This window comes from Mixophyes fleayi, chromosome 12, assembly GCF_038048845.1.
Source record: "Mixophyes fleayi isolate aMixFle1 chromosome 12, aMixFle1.hap1, whole genome shotgun sequence".
Taxonomy (NCBI): domain Eukaryota; kingdom Metazoa; phylum Chordata; class Amphibia; order Anura; family Limnodynastidae; genus Mixophyes; species Mixophyes fleayi.
In genome coordinates, this window is record NC_134413.1 from 80,063,824 (window position 1) to 80,084,545 (window position 20,722).

The following is a 20,722-nucleotide window of genomic DNA, read 5'->3' on the forward strand; positions in this document are numbered from 1 at the left end:
CATCAGTGTTCTCTAATTCTCCCCAATGATTCCCATCAGAAGGACATCGGCCCCCATGGACCAGGTTCCCACCCCACATCCAGCGCAGTGATTACCTCTCCTGGAATAAAAGTGTTTCACAGATCACCGTATAATGCAGCGAGGTGCATGCAGTGTACACAGGTAAGTGGGCAGCGGACAGGTAGGTACAAACAGTTCCATTTACTCATCAGGGAACGTTAAGAGAGATCAGACGGCCAGCAGGTCAATCCCCAGGTCAGTGCTGAATGAGAGATTGGGACTGGGGGCGTACGGTGGAAGGGACCGGGCTCCCAAAACGTTACAAGGACCGACCATCACACCAAGGGTAGAGGAGCATGGCTCATACTAAAATAATCATCTAGGATAGGCCTGGCCCACCTGCAGCTCTCCAGGTGTTGTAGAACTACACGTCCCAGCATGCTGATCCATGGAAAGGCATGCTGGGACTTGTAGTTTTACACAGGTTGGTCAGGTTTATCTGACATGGATCACTTATGTTTAAGACTAATCTCCGACCAGCCAGACCCTGTGTCAGTGTTTGGGCCCAGATCGGTACCATGAGTGTCAGCGGTGTGGATTGAAAACATGGACAAATATAATAAGTGTCTACAAAAGTCGGAGCTGTAACTGGGACACTGGTGAGTCCCGACCTTTGCTGCCAGTCTTCTGCAGTATGAAAGGTGCAGAGCACCACCTGCAGGAGGATAGCAAGTACTGCACACATACAATATGCTGCAGGAACCTTTCTGCACTCAGTAATGACAGTATCTTCGTTTCAAATTTTGGAAATATCCTAAAATAAAATACCTTACATAAATTAGGACGAAGGGAAATAACACACATCAGACACGCAGGATGCCAAATTAAATTTTATTTTTGGGAGTACTAAGTGCAACCGTATGTAACGCACCTCCCCCTCTCCCGTCTACTATCATGCCCCCATCCTCTCAGACAGTAATAAATACAGAACGTGTCCAGCCAGACCACAGTATACAGAGAACACGTTGGAAGATGGACCATCTGCCGGGACTTCTCCTCAAAGTGCTGGACAAGCTTCCTGGAGGGACCTGCAATCCGTGTGTTCTACCCCCCCCCCCCCCCCTCCTACGTCTTCACTCCTGGGGGGCCTCAGGGGCTGCGGGTCTGCCCTGATCCTCGCCGCCCTTCCTCTTGTGGCCGGACACAATGTCGTCGATTCGGAGCAGCAAGATGGCGGTCTGTGTGCGGAAAAGACAATTATAAGGGAGCAGACATTGAACAACGCTGCCTGATATAGCTCCATTCTACACTGGAACGCTACAATCCCCAGGTCTTCAGCACATAAAACACTTCTACTAACATACAATGCTATCAACAATACTGTCCCATCATACATCTCACTTGTCTCAAAATATCTCCCAACTCGACACCTCCGTTCTACACAAGATCTGCGTCTCTCTTCCACATCCTTCCATTCCCGGTTTCAGGACTTTTTTTGGGCTGCACCCACTCTATTAAATTCCCTCCCTCACACAATAACTTCCCTCTAGTCTACAAACCTTCAACTGTTCTCTGAAAAAACAGTTCTTCAGGGAAGCTTCTAATATTCCTCAACCACCCTCTACAGTTCTCATAAGCCTTGCATGTGTTCTTTCTACCTCTATTTCCCTAGAGTGCAAGTTTGTGGGCAGGGCCCTCTTACATCTCTGTATTACCCAGTATTGTTTTATTATTGTGTTTGTTCTCAACTGTAAAGCACTACTGAGTATACTGGCGCTATATAAATGATGATGACTAACTTGTGACAAATAAAGCTATTCATAATCGGAGTCACGTGGGGATACTATGGAAAGACACAGCTCAGTTCTCTTAGAACCTGTGAAATCACGGAGGCACGAGGCACCAGTGGAGGTTCCTCACCTCTACTGCTGTTTTATAGGTTTGCAGTTTCACCGCCAGCGGCTCCCAGATCCCCAGATCCTTCATATCAGCCAACACGCCGGCCTCTCCGTCCACGCCCCAGGTCTGGCAGCCGTCCTGAGTGTGCTTCGCCTGTAAAGAAAGGATATAGAGTCACAGGATGCGCCGCCCACGTGTTGGTGCCAGCGAGCAAGAGGCGGCGGAGGGTCAGACTTACTCTGAGCGAGGTTAACACCCGGATTGTGCTGGCTCCGCAGTTCTGGATCAGCGTCCTTGGGATGGCCTCCAGGGCCTGGGCCACGGCCCGGTACGGCCACTGCTCCACGCCGGTCATGACCTTTGACTTCTCGGTGAGGATGTGAGCCACGCTCATCTCGGCCGCCCCTCCGCCTGGCACCAGGTACGGGTCAATCATGACGTTGCGGCAGACCTGCATGGCGTCCTGGAGGTTTCGTTCCACTTCCTGCAGGGAACAAAGACATAGAGATGATCAGCTGCGGCAACAGCACGCTGTGTCTGGCAGCCGAGTGACCACCAGGATCTGGCCAGCCCTGGCTAACACCATTACAGGTCACAGCGGTCAGCCTCACAGTGCTGGGGTCATGGGAATATATAAATATACACTGCTGGGACACTCACTGCTAGGATTTCCTTGCTGGCCCCGCGAAGGATAATGGTGCAGGCTTTGGGGTCTTTGCACTCCGTGATAAACGCAAAATACTCGTCGCCAATCTTCTTGATGTCGAAGAGTCCGGCACCGGTCCCTACGTCCTCCTCCCGGAGCTCGTCTGTGCGGCTGGCGATACGAGCTCCGCAGGCCCTGGGGGGAGACGTGTGGTCAGGTGGGTCTGAATCACTCTCATACATACAGAACAGTAAGCCCCCGGGATCCTCCGTCACACCTCACCTGGCTATTCTGTTGTTGTCGGTCTTGCGGACCCTGCGGATGGCAGTGATGTTGGCTTTCACCAAGTAATGCTGAGCGAGATCTGAAAGAGGAGAACACAGACTATTGGGATCTCTGGAAGGAACATGAACAGCTAATTAATAAAACCATGGAGTTCAGCTGGTCACTGCGTCTATAAAGCAACGGTACCACAGAGCCAAGTTCCATTAGGATGGATGGTAGAAATTAAACACAGGGATTAACTGTACCCAGGTTACTGATGGAAAATGTTCAATTAAATACAGGCAGGAACCAAATCTCACCGGAGATTCCTTTCTCGGTGATCACCAGATCCGGCTTCAGACGGATGATGTCCTCACAGATCTGCTGAATGTATTCCTCTTCCATCTGCAGGATACGGGTAAAGTCCTCCTCACGGGTTATCTCAATCTCCGTCTGTGGAACCAAGAACAGTGCGTGTTAAAACCATTACCAAGTGTCGGCTTTTAAGGTGAACCAGTCCATATGTACCAATACTCTCCCTATATAAATACTACCTATGGATCATGCTGGTCCTCTGTTCCAATAAAACAGCTATGTATGATAGACTTCCATCAGTTTCATGCCCTCCTAAGCTTATCTCCATGGCCCAAAAGAGACAAGGAGAATGGACAACAGGACCTATCAGGAGATAGGTGAACAACTAGAAAAGAGTTGAGACATCCGTCCATGGCTGGTCATTGCGACAACCTATCACTAGATAGGTCTACAACTTCCCTCATGGCCCAGACATAACCGGTGGGGTGGACAAGTTCTCCAGTCTGGCAAGATTAGGCATAGTCTACTATCGGACATGTTCTCTACGTCAAGAGTTGGTGGAGCAATAATACCTGGCTCTCTCCTTTCTTGTACTCCAGGGAGCAGTCCAGGAGAACAATGCGCGGGTTCTTGATGGTCCGCTTCATCTTGGGGTGTGTGACGTCCTTGTTCACCATAACACCGCGCAGAACGCAAGAGTCCTCAATTATACCTCCTGGAATCTGGGGACAGAACAAGACAGTCAGGAACTGGGGAACATTGGAGAAACGCCAAGCACTGCCTGTTACCATAAAGACTGAACACATATTAAAGGTCTCTCTCCTCCCAGAAGGTCTCACCTTTTCCACCTTAGCGTATTTCTTGATGTCAAACTCCTTCCTGCCGTTTTCTTCGAACGCTACTGTCTTGACAGCGTCCAGAGCGATGTTACAGGCCAGGTCCGCCCAGCGTTTGATGGCCTTGGTGTTGACGGCGCTGTTAATGATCTTCAACATCGCCTCTCGGTCGTTTATGTCAACAGGCATGCTGCAAACATAGCAAAACATGGGGTGAACATTAAACGAACCATGCCGGCGTCTTACACAGATAATACAACAACCATACAAGATTTTATTTGGATCGACAAATTAAAAGCCAAACTTTTTTTTCACTAACACAAGTTGTGTGTTCTCTTTCGGAAAAAACAAAAAAAATCACCTTATGTCCTTCAGACTGTCGACCATGTCGTCCAGGGCCTTGCGGTAGGCGCTGATCACCACGGTCGGGTGCATCTGCTGCTCCAGAAAATGCTCAGCCACGGCCAACATCTCCCCAGCTACAGAGACAGAAGCGGGCGATGAGAACACAAATCACCCGTCTTATCCTACCACCCAAATCTCCCGATCCCGGTACACACCCAAAATGATGACGGACGTGGTTCCGTCTCCCACCTCCTCGTCTTGTGTGCGGCTGATTTCAATCATGGATTTAGCGGCCGGGTGCTGGACCTGAATCTGGAGTGAGAGACACAGAGGAGGAGAGTGTTACTCGGAGAGATCCCCATTATATACTGCACCGTGAGCTCACTAATTGCTAAATAACATTTTTTTGGGGGGATGGGAGGGAGAGGGAACTACTTGCAAATTTGCCAGACACTGCAAGACAAAAGTCATCGTCAGGTGACCTCTTCAATTATCGTAATGTGAAATTGGTTCTTGGAAATCAGTGTAGAGAATAGGTGGGGTTTAGCACCCACGAAGACTGATTGATTGTTTTTGGGGGTGACACCCTCAACACATAATCCACCCCCTAAGCTTCTTGTCCCACAACACAATCTAGTTTCTGCATATGGATGCGATACAATCATTAAGGAGCACACAATATCAGGAACACATTATCGTACATCTTTGGTCAGGGACCTGTTAAACCATGAACTTCATTATATAAACCATACAACGCCCAGAAGCTTGATTTTAGTGTTGAAGATATAAGCCGCTGTCTGATTGGCTACTGTGGATACACTAAACTTGTGACATTAAACAAACAAATTATTTCTCTTTAATTAATTAATGAAGTCACCTCTCTGAGAATCGCATTTCCATCGTTGGTCATCACAATCCCACCCATGGGGTCCAGCAGCATCTGGAAAACGAAGATAAGGAACATCAGCCCCGCATTGCCTCTTACGCAAAGTCACGTCCCACAGTCACACCCCGAAATCCCAAAACCAACCCCCCATTTCCCCAGTCAGGTCATCCTAATCACCTTCATCATAGCCCGAGGTCCCAGGCAGGTCCGGATGATGTCTGCGATGGTCTAGGGAGACACACAACAGTTAGAACGTGTGTCCGTCTGGTCACGCGTGACGGGCAGGACAGACAGGACATGACGAGTTTACCTTGGCTGCATTGATGTTTCCAGTCTGGACCTTCCTGCCAGACTCCCGCTTAATATTCTGACCTAAGACGGGACAGAAATAGGGATTGGTCAGACATCGGGGAGACACAACTGAAGGGCAGTGGGGGATGCCTTAGTCCACAATAACCACACACAGTATATACCTTTATATGTGTCATCTCAGCTTTACACTGCAGGGATTAAATCACTATGTAGAGGAAACTAATATTTTACTTTATCAACATATGTAAATAGTTAACGTAAATAAGGCCACACATCACTGGCATACAGGAATTAAATATTATATATATATCTATCTGATGGAGACCACAGCTGTCATTTCTTTGGTTCCTTTCAGCCACCCTCACCCCACCACTGCTGGCCTTTCAAAGCAAGATTGATAGAAATATAGGGATTACAGCAATGCATCATACACAGACATAAAAAAGGGACAACAGCAGCCCTTCAGCCAGGCTAGACACTAAAATAGGGACAACAGCAGCCCTTCAGCCAGGCTAGGCACTAAAATAGGGACAACAGCAGCCCTTCAGCCAGGCTAGACATAAAATAGGCACAACAGCAGCCCTTCAGCTGCATTAGACACTAAAATAGGGACAACAGCAGCCCTTCAGATGCACTAGACACTAAAATAGGGACAACAGCAGCCCTTCAGATGCACTAGACACTGAAATAGGGACAATATCAGCCCTTCAGACGCGCTAGACACTAAAATAGGGACAATATCAGCCCTTCAGACGCGCTAGACACTAAAATAGGGACAATATCAGCCCTTCAGACGCGCTAGACACTAAAATAGGGACAATATCAGCCCTTCAGACGCGCTAGACACTAAAATAGGGACAACATCAGCCCTTCAGACGCGCTAGACACTAAAATAGGGACAACAGCAGCCCTTCAGACGCGCTAGACACTAAAATAGGGACAACAGCAGCCCTTCAGCCACGCTAGACACAAAATAGGGAAAACAGCAGCCCTTCAGCTGCATTAGACACAAAAATAGGGATAACAGCAGCCCTTCAGCCACGCTAGACACAAAATAGGGACAACAGCAGCCCTTCAGCTGCATTAGACACTAAAATAGGGACAACAGCAGCCCTTCAGCTGCATTAGACACTAAAATAGGGACAACAGCAGCCCTTCAGCTGCATTAGACAGTAAAATAGGAACAGCAGCCCTTCAGCTGCATTAGACACTAAAATAGGGACAACAGCAGCCCTTCAGATGCACTAGACACTGAAATAGGGACAATATCAGCCCTTCAGACAGGCTGGACACTGTAATAGGGACAATATCAGCCCTTCAGACAGGCTGGACACTAAAATACGGACAATATCAGCCCTTCAGACAGGCTGGACACTAAAATAGGGACAATATCAGTCCTTCAGATGCACTAGACACTAAAATAGGGACAATATCAGCCCTTCAGATGCACTAGACACTAAAATAGGGACAACAGCAGCCCTTCAGCCACGCTAGACACTAAAATAGGGACAATACAGCCCTTCAGCTGCATTAGACACTAAAATAGGGACAATATCAGCCTTTCCCACTAAAACCTGGATCATATCAGGGTTTCCTACGCATTAAGCACTGAAATCGGGATTAGAGCAGCACATTGGACCCAGAAATCGGGATCCGGGCTCCACACGCGGACATGTAACAGGACAGGTCACATGACTCAGCCCCGCCCCCCGGGGATACTCACTCAGCACGAGCACCGGGCGGCCCATCATCTTGGCGGCTGTGAGCGGAGAAGACGGAGCCAGTAACGGGGAAGAAGCTTCTGGAGAGAAAGAAAGAACAGAGCCGCCTCCTGAGCACACACTAACTCGACCGCTGCGCCGCCTCGACCAATCACCGGCGCCGCTCCCGCGCCTTAACCAATCCCCTGACAGTGGGCGTGGCCTGAGGGGCTAGGCTGCGTAAGCTTGGTTGACAGCTCACTTTCCGTTGGAAGCCGCATGGTAACAGTTACAGTAGTGCGCATGCCCAGTCATGAAGAGACCGCGGTGCATGCAGGGAGTTGTAGTCCCAACTCTAGCTGCCTTGTAGCTATTGCCCGGTAACGCTTTGTCACAGAGTAGCCTGCTCTTCCTACTCCCATACAGGGAACATGGGCCGCCCTGTTGCATGCTGGTAGTTGTAGTTTTTCCTAATCTAATCTGTCAGACTGCTTAGTTACACCCTCAGATTACTATATTAGGTCAGGATGCTGCAGGGTGGGGTGTGATGGGTGTAAAGATGATGGGAACCGGTAAATAAGAGTTTAGGGATGTACTGAGATGAATATCAGAATATATCTCTTTAAAATAAACCTTGAACCATAGAGAGTTATAAAATAGTGACACCTAGTGGTCCGATTATCATGAAAAACTGTAGAATATTACCAGGGGAGGACCATTCTTAATCCATGTAGCAAAATTTGGGGGGACGCAAATAGTTAAATGCTGCACATAAATCTAAAAATATTTATTAGGGAAAATATTGCCTTTTTTGCAAAATCAGTGAATGCAAAAAGGTAAATTAAAAGCACTGAGCAAAGATTTTCTTCCTCCAAAAAATATGCAAAAGGCTCTACAACCTATGAGTGACTTACATGAAGTTATTTGCTGTGTACCACTTGCACAGAGGATTTCTGACATCAAATTATGATCTGTGACATCATAGCTGTCTAAGAGTTTTAGCATATTTGTAAATATGTTATTTATAATGTATATACGTATTTATATATTCAGTTATGTTTTGCAAAGATGCACCATTGGTGTATGCCCAAAGTGTCAGTCATTTTTTGCTGCTTTGTGACAGCACGGTGGCTCAGTGATTAGCACTTCTGCCTTACAGCACTGGAGTCATGAGTTCAATTCCCGACCATGGCCTTATCTGTGAGGAGTTTGTATGTTCTCCCCGTATTTGCGTGGGTTTCCTCCGGTTGCTCTGGTTTCCTCCCACACTCCAAAAACATACTGGTAGGTTAATTGGCTGCTATTAAATTGCCCTTAGTCTCTCAGTCTGTGTTTGTGTATGTTAGGGGTTTTAGACTGTAAGCTCCAATGAGGCAGGGACTGATGTGAATGAGTTATCTGTACAGCGCTGATGATGATGATGATGATGATGATGATGATGAAGGAGGCGACAACATTGGAAGTCGAGTCTACCTTATCAATTAATACATGCGGAGATAACTGCAACACAAAGAGTTAATAAATACAGCAGGAGTCAATCGTTCAATAATAATCTAACGGTAAAATACTTTCCATTTGCAATAAGTGAAAAGTTTCAGACAAGAGGATTTAATTCACTTTTATTTGCTGTAAACACGGTTTATTCTCACAGGGGCTACAAGTAATACTTTATTATCTATACAGCTGTCAGGAAGGAAAATGTAAGATTAAATTATTACTGAATCATCCAGAATATAAGGGGAAGATACCAACTCTGCCAAAGGATTTTGGGGTCCTATAATGAAGCCTATCCAGTCACTAGGAGCGAGTGACATCACTGAGAGTGCAGCCTATCCAGTCACTAGGAGCCAGTGACATCACTGAGAGTGCAGCCTATCCAGTCACTAGGGACCAGTGACATCACTGAGAGTGCAGCCTATCCAGTCACTAGGAGCCAGTGACATCACTGAGAGTGCAGCCTATCCAGTCACTAGGGACCAGTGACATCACTGAGAGTGCAGCCTATCCAGTCACTAGGAACCAGTGACATCACTGAGAGTGCAGCCTATCCAGTCACTAGGGACCAGTGACATCACTGAGAGTGCAGCCTATCCAGTCACTAGGATCCAGTGACATCACTGAAAGTGCTGCCTATCCAGTCACTAGGAACCAGTGACATCACTGAGAGTGCAGCCTATCCAGTCACTAGGGACCAGTGACATCACTGAGAGTGCAGCCTATCCAGTCACTAGGAACCAGTGACATCACTGAGAGTGCAGCCTATTTAGTCACTAGGAACAAGTGACATCACTGAGAGTGCAGCATATCCAGTCACTAGGAGCCAGTGACATCACTGTGAATGCAGCCTATCCAGTCACTAGGGACCAGTGATCTACAGGTGTCACAGATACCCGGCACTGATCTAGCTGTGTCACAGATACCCGGCTCTGATCTACAGGTGTCACAGATACCCGGCTCTGATCTACAGGTGTCACAGATACCCGGCTCTGATCTACAGGTGTCACAGATACCCGGCACTGATCTACAGGTGTCACAGATACCCGGCACTGATCTACAGGTGTCACAGATACCCGGCACTGATCTACAGGTGTCACAGATACCCGGCACTGATCTATCTGTGTCACAGATACCCGGCTCTGATCTACAGGTGTCACAGATACCCGGCACTGATCTACCTGTGTCACAGATACCCGGCACTGATCTACAGGTGTCACAGATACCCGGCTCTGATCTACAGGTGTCACAGATACCCGGCTCTGATCTACAGGTGTCACAGATACCCGGCACTGATCTACAGGTGTCACAGATACCCGGCACTGATCTACCTGTGTCACAGATACCCGGCTCTGATCTACAGGTGTCACAGATACCCGGCACTGATCTACCTGTGTCACAGATACCCGGCTCTGATCTACAGGTGTCACAGATACCCGGCACTGATCTACAGGTGTCACAGATACCCGGCTCTGATCTACAGGTGTCACAGATACCCGGCACTGATCTACCTGTGTCACTGATACCCGGCACTGATCTACAGGTGTCACAGATACCCGGCTCTGATCTACAGGTGTCACAAATACCCGGCTCTGATCTACAGGTGTCACAGATACCCGGCACTGATCTACCTGTGTCACAGATACCCGGCTCTGATCTACAGGTGTCACAGATACCCGCCTCTGATCTACAGGTGTCACAGATACCCGGCTCTGATCTACAGGTCTCACAGATACCCGGCTCTGATCTACCTGTGTCACAGATACCCGGCTCTGATCTACAGGTGTCACAGATACCCTGCACTGATCTAGCTGTGTCACAGATACCCGGCTCTGATCTACAGGTGTCACAGATACCCGGCACTGATCTACAGGTGTCACAGATACCCTGCACTGATCTAGCTGTGTCACAGATACCCTGCACTGATCTACCTGTGTAACATATACCCGGCTCTGATCTACAGGTGTCACAGATACCCGGCTCTGATCTACAGGTGTCACAGATACCCGGCTCTGATCTACCTGTGTCACAGATACCCGGCACTGATCTACAGGTGTCACAGATACCCGGCACTGATCTAAAGGTGTCACAGATACCCGGAACTGATCTACAGGTGTCACAGATACCCGGCACTGATCTACAGGTGTCACAGATACCCGGCTCTGATCTACAGGTGTCACAGATACCCGGCTCTGATCTACAGGTGTCACAGATACCCGGCACTGATCTACCTGTGTCACAGATACCCGGCACTGATCTACAGGTGTCACAGATACCCAGCTCTGATCTACAGGTGTCACAAATACCCGGCTCTGATCTACAGGTGTCACAGATACCCTGCACTGATCTAGCTGTGTCACAGATACCCGGCTCTGATCTACAGGTGTCACAGATACCCGGCTCTGATCTACCTGTGTCACAGATACCCGGCACTGATTTACAGGTGTCACAGATACCCGGCACTGATTTACAGGTGTCACAGATACCCGGCACTGATCTACCTGTGTCACAGATACCCGGCTCTGATCTACAGGTGTCACAAATACCCGGCTCTGATCTACAGGTGTCACAGATACCCTGCACTGATCTAGCTGTGTCACAGATACCCGGCTCTGATCTACAGGTGTCACAGATACCCGGCTCTGATCTACCTGTGTCACAGATACCCGGCACTGCTCTACAGGTGTCACAGATACCCGGCACTGATCTACAGGTGTCACAGATACCCGGCACTGATCTACAGGTGTCACAGATACCCGGCACTGATCTACAGGTGTCACAGATACCCTGCACTGATCTAGCTGTGTCACAGATACCCGGCTCTGATCTACAGGTGTCACAGATACCCGGCTCTGATCTACCTGTGTCACAGATACCAGGCACTGATCTACAGGTGTCACAGATACCCGGCACTGATCTACAGGTGTCACAGATACCCGGCACTGATCTACAGGTGTCACAGATACCCGGCTCTGATCTACAGGTGTCACAGATACCCGGCTCTGATCTACAGGTGTCACAGATACCCGGCTCTGATCTACAGGTGTCACAGATACCCGGCACTGATCTACAGGTGTCACAGATACCCGGCTCTGATCTACAGGTGTCACAGATACCCGGCTCTGATCTACAAGTGTCACAGATACCCGGCTCTGATCTACAGGTGTCACAGATACCCGGCTCTGATCTACCTGTGTCACAGATACCCGGCTCTGATCTACCTGTGTCACAGATACCCGGCACTGATCTACAGGTGTCACAGATACCCGGCACTGATCTACAGGTGTCACAGATACCCGGCTCTGATCTACAGGTGTCACAAATACCCGGCTCTGATCTACAGGTGTCACAGATACCCGGCACTGATCTACCTGTGTCACAGATACCCGGCTCTGATCTACAGGTGTCACAGATACCCGCCTCTGATCTACAGGTGTCACAGATACCCGGCTCTGATCTACAGGTCTCACAGATACCCGGCTCTGATCTACCTGTGTCACAGATACCCGGCTCTGATCTACCTGTGTCACAGATACCCGGCACTGATCTACAGGTGTCACAGATACCCGGCACTGATCTACAGGTGTCACAGATACCCGGCACTGATCTACAGGTGTCACAGATACCCTGCACTGATCTAGCTGTGTCACAGATACCCGGCTCTGATCTACAGGTGTCACAGATACCCGGCACTGATCTACAGGTGTCACAGATACCCGGCTCTGATCTACCTGTGTAACATATACCCGGCTCTGATCTACAGGTGTCACAGATACCCGGCTCTGATCTACAGGTGTCACAGATAACCGGCTCTGATCTACCTGTGTCACAGATACCCGGCACTGATCTACAGGTGTCACAGATACCCGGCACTGATCTAAAGGTGTCACAGATACCCGGCACTGATCTACAGGTGTCACAGATACCCGGCACTGATCTACAGGTGTCACAGATACCCAGCTCTGATCTACAGGTGTCACAGATACCCGGCTCTGATCTACAGGTGTCACAGATACCCGGCACTGATCTACCTGTGTCACAGATACCCGGCTCTGATCTACAGGTGTCACAGATACCCGGCTCTGATCTACAGGTGTCACAGATACCCGGCACTGATCTACCTGTGTCACAGATACCCGGCTCTGATCTACAGGTGTCACAGATACCCGGCTCTGATCTACAGGTGTCACAGATACCCGGCACTGATCTACCTGTGTCACAGATACCCGGCTCTGATCTACCTGTGTCACAGATACCCAGCTCTGATCTACAGGTGTCACAGATATCCGGCACTGATCTACAGGTGTCACAGATACCCTGCACTGATCTAGCTGTGTCACAGATACCCGGCTCTGATCTACAGGTGTCACAGATACCCGGCTCTGATCTACCTGTGTCACAGATACCAGGCACTGATCTACAGGTGTCACAGATACCCGGCACTGATCTACAGGTGTCACAGATACCCGGCACTGATCTACAGGTGTCACAGATACCCTGCACTGATCTAGCTGTGTCACAGATACCCGGCTCTGATCTACAGGTGTCACAGATACCCGGCTCTGATCTACCTGTGTCACAGATACCAGGCACTGATCTACAGGTGTCACAGATACCCGGCACTGATCTACAGGTGTCACAGATACCCGGCACTGATCTACAGGTGTCACAGATACCCGACACTGATCTATCTGTGTCACAGATACCCGGTACTGATCTACAGGTGTCACAGATACCCGGCACTGATCTACAGGTGTCACAGATACCCGGCTCTGATCTACAGGTGTCACAGATACCCGGCTCTGATCTACAGGTGTCACAGATACCCGGCTCTGATCTACAGGTGTCACAGATACCCGGCACTGATCTACAGGTGTCACAGATACCCGGCTCTGATCTACAGGTGTCACAGATACCCGGCTCTGATCTACAGGTGTCACAGATACCCGGCACTGATCTACAGGTGTCACAGATACCCGGCACTGATCTACCTGTGTCACTGATACCCGGCACTGATCTACAGGTGTCACAGATACCCGGCTCTGATCTACAGGTGTCACAGATACCCGGCACTGATCTACAGGTGTCACAGATACCCGGCACTGATCTACAGGTGTCACAGATACCCGGCTCTGATCTACCTGTGTCACAGATACCCGGCACTGATCTACAGGTGTCACAGATACCCGGCACTGATCTACAGGTGTCACAGATACCCGGCTCTGATCTACCTGTGTCACAGATACCCGGCACTGATCTACCTGTGTCACTGATACCCGGCACTGATCTACAGGTGTCACAGATACCCGGCACTGATCTACCTGTGTCACAGATACCCGGCACTGATCTACAGGTGTCACAGATACCCGGCACTGATCTACAGGTGTCACAGATACCCTGCACTGATCTAGCTGTGTCACAGATACCCGGCTCTGATCTACAGGTGTCACAGATACCCGGCACTGATCTACAGGTGTCACAGATACCCTGCACTGATCTAGCTGTGTCACAGATACCCGGCTCTGATCTACAGGTGTCACAGATACCCGGCTCTGATCTACCTGTGTAACATATACCCGGCTCTGATCTACAGGTGTCACAGATACCCGGCTCTGATCTACAGGTGTCACAGATACCCGGCTCTGATCTACCTGTGTCACAGATACCCGGCACTGATCTACAGGTGTCACAGATACCCAGCACTGATCTACAGGTGTCACAGATACCCGGCACTGATCTACAGGTGTCACAGATACCCGGCACTGATCTACAGGTGTCACAGATACCCGGCTCTGATCTACAGGTGTCACAGATACCCGGCACTGATCTACAGGTGTCACAGATACCCGGCACTGATCTACCTGTGTCACAGATACCCGGCTCTGATCTACAGGTGTCACAGATACCCGGCACTGATCTACCTGTGTCACAGATACCCGGCTCTGATCTACAGGTGTCACAGATACCCGGCACTGATCTACCTGTGTCACAGATACCCGGCTCTGATCTACAGGTGTCACAGATACCCGGCACTGATCTACAGGTGTCACAGATACCCGGCTCTGATCTACAGGTGTCACAGATACCCGGCTCTGATCTACAGGTGTCACAGATACCCGGCACTGATCTACCTGTGTCACTGATACCCGGCACTGATCTACAGGTGTCACAGATACCCGGCTCTGATCTACAGGTGTCACAGATACCCGGCTCTAATCTACAGGTGTCACAGATACCCGGCACTGATCTACAGGTGTCACAGATACCCGGCACTGATCTACCTGTGTCACAGATACCCGGCTCTGATCTACAGGTGTCACAGATACCCGGCACTGATCTACCTGTGTCACAGATACCCGGCTCTGATCTACAGGTGTCACAGATACCCGGCACTGATCTACAGGTGTCACAGATACCCGGCTCTGATCTACAGGTGTCACAGATACCCGGCACTGATCTACAGGTGTCACAGATACCCGGCTCTGATCTACAGGTGTCACAGATACCCGGCTCTGATCTACAGGTGTCACAGATACCCGGCACTGATCTAGCTGTGTCACAGATACCCGGCTCTGATCTACAGGTGTCACAGATACCCGGCTCTGATCTACAGGTGTCACAGATACCCGGCACTGATCTACAGGTGTCACAGATACCCAGCACTGATCTACAGGTGTCACAGATACCCGGCACTGATCTACAGGTGTCACAGATACCCGGCACTGATCTACAGGTGTCACAGATACCCGGCACTGATCTACCTGTGTCACAGATACCCGGCTCTGATCTACAGGTGTCACAGATACCTTGCTCTGATCTACAGGTGTCACAGATACCCGGCACTGATCTACCTGTGTCACTGATACCCGGCACTGATCTACAGGTTTCACAGATACCCGGCTCTGATCTACAGGTGTCACAGATACCCGGCACTGATCTACAGGTGTCACAGATACCCGGCACTGATCTACAGGTGTCACAGATACCCGGCTCTGATCTACCTGTGTCACAGATACCCGGCACTGATCTACCTGTGTCACTGATACCCGGCACTGATCTACAGGTGTCACAGATACCCGGCACTGATCTACCTGTGTCACAGATACCCGGCACTGATCTACAGGTGTCACAGATACCCGGCACTGATCTACAGGTGTCACAGATACCCGGCTCTGATCTACAGGTGTCACAGATACCCGGCTCTGATCTACCTGTGTCACAGATACCCGGCACTGATCTACAGGTGTCACAGATACCCGGCACTGCTCTACAGGTGTCACAGATACCCGGCACTGCTCTACAGGTGTCACAGATACCCGGCTCTGATCTACAGGTGTCACAGATACCCTGCACTGATCTAGCTGTGTCACAGATATCCGGCTCTGATCTACAGGTGTCACAGATACCCGGCTCTGATCTACCTGTGTCACAGATACCCGGCACTGATCTACAGGCGTCACAGATACCCGGCACTGATCTACAGGTGTCACAGATACCCGGCACTGCTCTACAGGTGTCACAAATACCTGGCTCTGATCTACAGGTGTCACAGATATCCTGCACTGATCTAGCTGTGTCACAGATACCCGGCTCTGATCTACAGGTGTCACAGATACCCGGCACTGATCTACCTGTGTCACAGATACCCGGCTCTGATCTACAGGTGTCACAGATACCCGGCTCTGATCTACAGGTGTCACAGATACCCGGCTCTGATCAACAGGTGTCACAGATACCCGGCTCTGATCTACAGGTGTCACAGATACCCGGCTCTGATCTACAGGTGTCACAGATACCCGGCTCTGATCTACAGGTGTCACAGATACCCGGCTCTGATCTACCTGTGTCACAGATAGCCGGCTCTGATCTACCTGTGTCACAGATACCCGGCACTGATCTACAGGTGTCACAGATACCCGGCACTGATCTACAGGTGTCACAGATACCCGGCACTGATCTACAGGTGTCACAGATACCCGGCACTGATCTACAGGTGTCACAGATACCCGGCTCTGATCTACAGGTGTCACAGATACCCGGCACTGATCTACAGGTGTCACAGATACCCGGCACTGATCTACCTGTGTCACAGATACCCGGCTCTGATCTACAGGTGTCACAGATACCCGGCACTGATCTACCTGTGTCACAGATACCCGGCTCTGATCTACAGGTGTCACAGATACCCGGCACTGATCTACCTGTGTCACAGATACCCGGCTCTGATCTACAGGTGTCACAGATACCCGGCACTGATCTACAGGTGTCACAGATACCCGGCTCTGATCTACAGGTGTCACAGATACCCGGCTCTGATCTACAGGTGTCACAGATACCCGGCACTGATCTACCTGTGTCACTGATACCCGGCACTGATCTACAGGTGTCACAGATACCCGGCTCTGATCTACAGGTGTCACAGATACCCGGCTCTGATCTACAGGTGTCACAGATACCCGGCACTGATCTACAGGTGTCACAGATACCCGGCACTGATCTACCTGTGTCACAGATACCCGGCTCTGATCTACAGGTGTCACAGATACCCGGCACTGATCTACCTGTGTCACAGATACCCGGCTCTGATCTACAGGTGTCACAGATACCCGGCACTGATCTACAGGTGTCACAGATACCCGGCTCTGATCTACAGGTGTCACAGATACCCGGCACTGATCTACAGGTGTCACAGATACCCGGCTCTGATCTACAGGTGTCACAGATACCCGGCTCTGATCTACAGGTGTCACAGATACCCGGCACTGATCTAGCTGTGTCACAGATACCCGGCTCTGATCTACAGGTGTCACAGATACCCGGCTCTGATCTACCTGTGTCACAGATACCCGGCACTGATCTACAGGTGTCACAGATACCCGGCTCTGATCTACAGGTGTCACAGATACCCGGCTCTGATCTACAGGTGTCACAGATACCCGGCACTGATCTAGCTGTGTCACAGATACCCGGCTCTGATCTACAGGTGTCACAGATACCCGGCTCTGATCTACCTGTGTCACAGATACCCGGCACTGATCTACAGGTGTCACAGATACCCGGCACTACTCTACAGGTGTCACAGATACCCGGCTCTGATCTACAGGTGTCACAAATACCCGGCTCTGATCTACAGGTGTCACAGATACCCTGCACTGATCTACAGGTGTCACAGATACCCGGCTCTGATCTACAGGTGTCACAGATACCCGGCTCTGATCTAGCTGTGTCACAGATACCCGGCACTGATCTACAGGTGTCACAGATACCCGGCTGTAATCTACAGGTGTCACAGATACCCGGCTCTGATCTACAGGTGTCACAGATACCCGGCTCTGATCTACAGGTGTCACAGATACCCGGCACTGATCTACCTGTGTCACAGATACCTGGCTCTGATCTACAGGTGTCACAGATACCTTGCTCTGATCTACAGGTGTCACAGATACCCGGCACTGATCTACCTGTGTCACTGATACCCGGCACTGATCTACAGGTTTCACAGATACCCGGCTCTGATCTACAGGTGTCACAGATACCCGGCACTGATCTACAGGTGTCACAGATACCCGGCACTGATCTACAGGTGTCACAGATACCCGGCTCTGATCTACCTGTGTCACAGATACCCGGCACTGATCTACCTGTGTCACAGATACCCGGCACTGATCTACCTGTGTCACAGATACCCGGCACTGATCTACAGGTGTCACAGATACCCGGCACTGATCTACAGGTGTCACAGATACCCGGCTCTGATCTACAGGTGTCACAGATACCCGGCTCTGATCTACCTGTGTCACAGATACCCGGCACTGATCTACAGGTGTCACAGATACCCGGCACTGCTCTACAGGTGTCACAGATACCCGGCACTGCTCTACAGGTGTCACAGATACCCGGCTCTGATCTACAGGTGTCACAGATACCCTGCACTGATCTAGCTGTGTCACAGATATCCGGCTCTGATCTACAGGTGTCACAGATACCCGGCTCTGATCTACCTGTGTCACAGATACCCGGCACTGATCTACAGGCGTCACAGATACCCGGCACTGATCTACAGGTGTCACAGATACCCGGCACTGCTCTACAGGTGTCACAAATACCTGGCTCTGATCTACAGGTGTCACAGATATCCTGCACTGATCTAGCTGTGTCACAGATACCCGGCACTGATCTACAGGTGTCACAGATACCCGGCTCTGATCTACAGGTGTCACAGATACCCTGCACTGATCTAGCTGTGTCACAGATATCCGGCTCTGATCTACAGGTGTCACAGATACCCGGCTCTGATCTACCTGTGTCACAGATACCCGGCACTGATCTACAGGCGTCACAGATACCCGGCACTGATCTACAGGTGTCACAGATACCCGGCACTGCTCTACAGGTGTCACAAATACCTGGCTCTGATCTACAGGTGTCACAGATATCCTGCACTGATCTAGCTGTGTCACAGATACCCGGCTCTGATCTACAGGTGTCACAGATACCCGGCACTGATCTACCTGTGTCACAGATACCCGGCTCTGATCTACAGGTGTCACAGATACCCGGCTCTGATCTACAGGTGTCACAGATACCCGGCTCTGATCAACAGGTGTCACAGATACCCGGCTCTGATCTACAGGTGTCACAGATACCCGGCTCTGATCTACAGGTGTCACAGATACCCGGCTCTGATCTACAGGTGTCACAGATACCCGGCTCTGATCTACCTGTGTCACAGATAGCCGGCTCTGATCTACCTGTGTCACAGATACCCGGCACTGATCTACAGGTGTCACAGATACCCGGCACTGATCTACAGGTGTCACAGATACCCGGCACTGATCTACAGGTGTCACAGATACCCTGCACTGATCTATCTGTGTCACAGATACCCGGCACTGATCTACAGGTGTCAGAGATACCCGGCTCTGATCTACAGGTGTCACAGATACCCGGCACTGATCTACAGGTGTCACAGATACCCGGCTCTGATCTACAGGTGTCACAGATACCCGGCACTGATCTACAGGTGTCACAGATACCCGGCACTGATCTACCTGTGTCACAGATACCCGGCACTGATCTACAGGTGTCACAGATACCCGGCACTGATCTACCTGTGTCACAGATACCCGGCTCTGATCTACAGGTGTCACAGATACCCGGCTCTGATCTACAGGTGTCACAGATACCCGGCACTGATCTACCTGTGTCACTGATACCCGGCACTGATCTACAGGTGTCACAGATACCCGGCACTGATCTACCTGTGTCACAGATACCCGGCTCTGATCTACAGGTGTCACAGATACCCGGCTCTGATCTACAGGTGTCACAGATACCCGGCTCTGATCTACAGGTGTCACAGATACCCGGCTCTGATCTACAGGTGTCACAGATACCCGGCACTGATCTAGCTGTGTCACAGATATCCGGCTCTGATCTACAGGTGTCACAGATACCCGGCTCTGATCTACCTGTGTCACAGATACCCGGCACTGATCTACAGGTGTCACAGATACCCGGCACTGATCTACCTGTGTCACAGATACCCGGCACTGATCTACCTGTGTCACAGATACCCGGCTCTGATCTACAGGTGTCACAGATACCCGGCACTGATCTACAGGTGTCACAGATACCCGGCACTGATCTACCTGTGTCACAGATACCCGGCACTGATCTACAGGTGTCACAGATACCTGGCACTGATCTACCTGTGTCACAGATACCCGGCTCTGATCTACAGGTGTCACAGATACCCGGCTCTGATCTACAGGTGTCACAGATACCCGGCACTGATCTACCTGTGTCACTGATACCCGGCACTGATCTACAGGTGTCACAGATACCCGGCACTGATCTACAGGTGTCACAGATACCCGGCTCTGATCTACAGGTGTCACAGATACCCGGCACTGATCTACAGGTGTCACAGATACCCGGCACTGATCTACAGGTGTCACAGATACCCGGCACTGATCTACCTGTGTCACAGATACCCGGCACTGATCTACCTGTGTCACAGATA

At 50.4% G+C, this 20,722-nt stretch overlaps 1 protein-coding gene across 1 annotated transcript; it reads right to left on the reverse strand.

The window, feature by feature from the left end:
* Positions 1-877: 877 nt before the first annotated feature.
* Positions 878-7,375, reverse strand: CCT3 (chaperonin containing TCP1 subunit 3). Its single transcript, XM_075192679.1, has 14 exons — positions 7,227-7,375; positions 5,502-5,563; positions 5,369-5,419; positions 5,183-5,245; positions 4,521-4,617; positions 4,322-4,439; positions 3,964-4,150; positions 3,697-3,846; positions 3,130-3,262; positions 2,828-2,909; positions 2,560-2,740; positions 2,138-2,383; positions 1,921-2,052; positions 878-1,238 (listed from the first exon to the last, which is right to left on the reverse strand). Exons 1-14 carry the CDS (start codon positions 7,252-7,254, stop codon positions 1,134-1,136), a joined length of 1,635 nt encoding a protein of 544 aa, XP_075048780.1. The 5' UTR covers positions 7,255-7,375; the 3' UTR covers positions 878-1,133.
* Positions 7,376-20,722: the final 13,347 nt, after the last annotated feature.

Excerpts from the sequence above, each read along its gene's own strand:
- CCT3 (XM_075192679.1), bottom strand. The coding sequence starts at position 7,254 with ATGATGGGCCGCCCGGTGCTCGTGCTGA. Across the intron at positions 3,847-3,963 it reads AATACGCTAAGGTGGAAAAG|ATTCCAGGAGGTATAATTGA; the intron begins GTGAGACCTTCT and ends TTCTGTCCCCAG. Across the intron at positions 2,910-3,129 it reads CACCGAGAAAGGAATCTCCG|ATCTCGCTCAGCATTACTTG; the intron begins GTGAGATTTGGT and ends CTCCTCTTTCAG.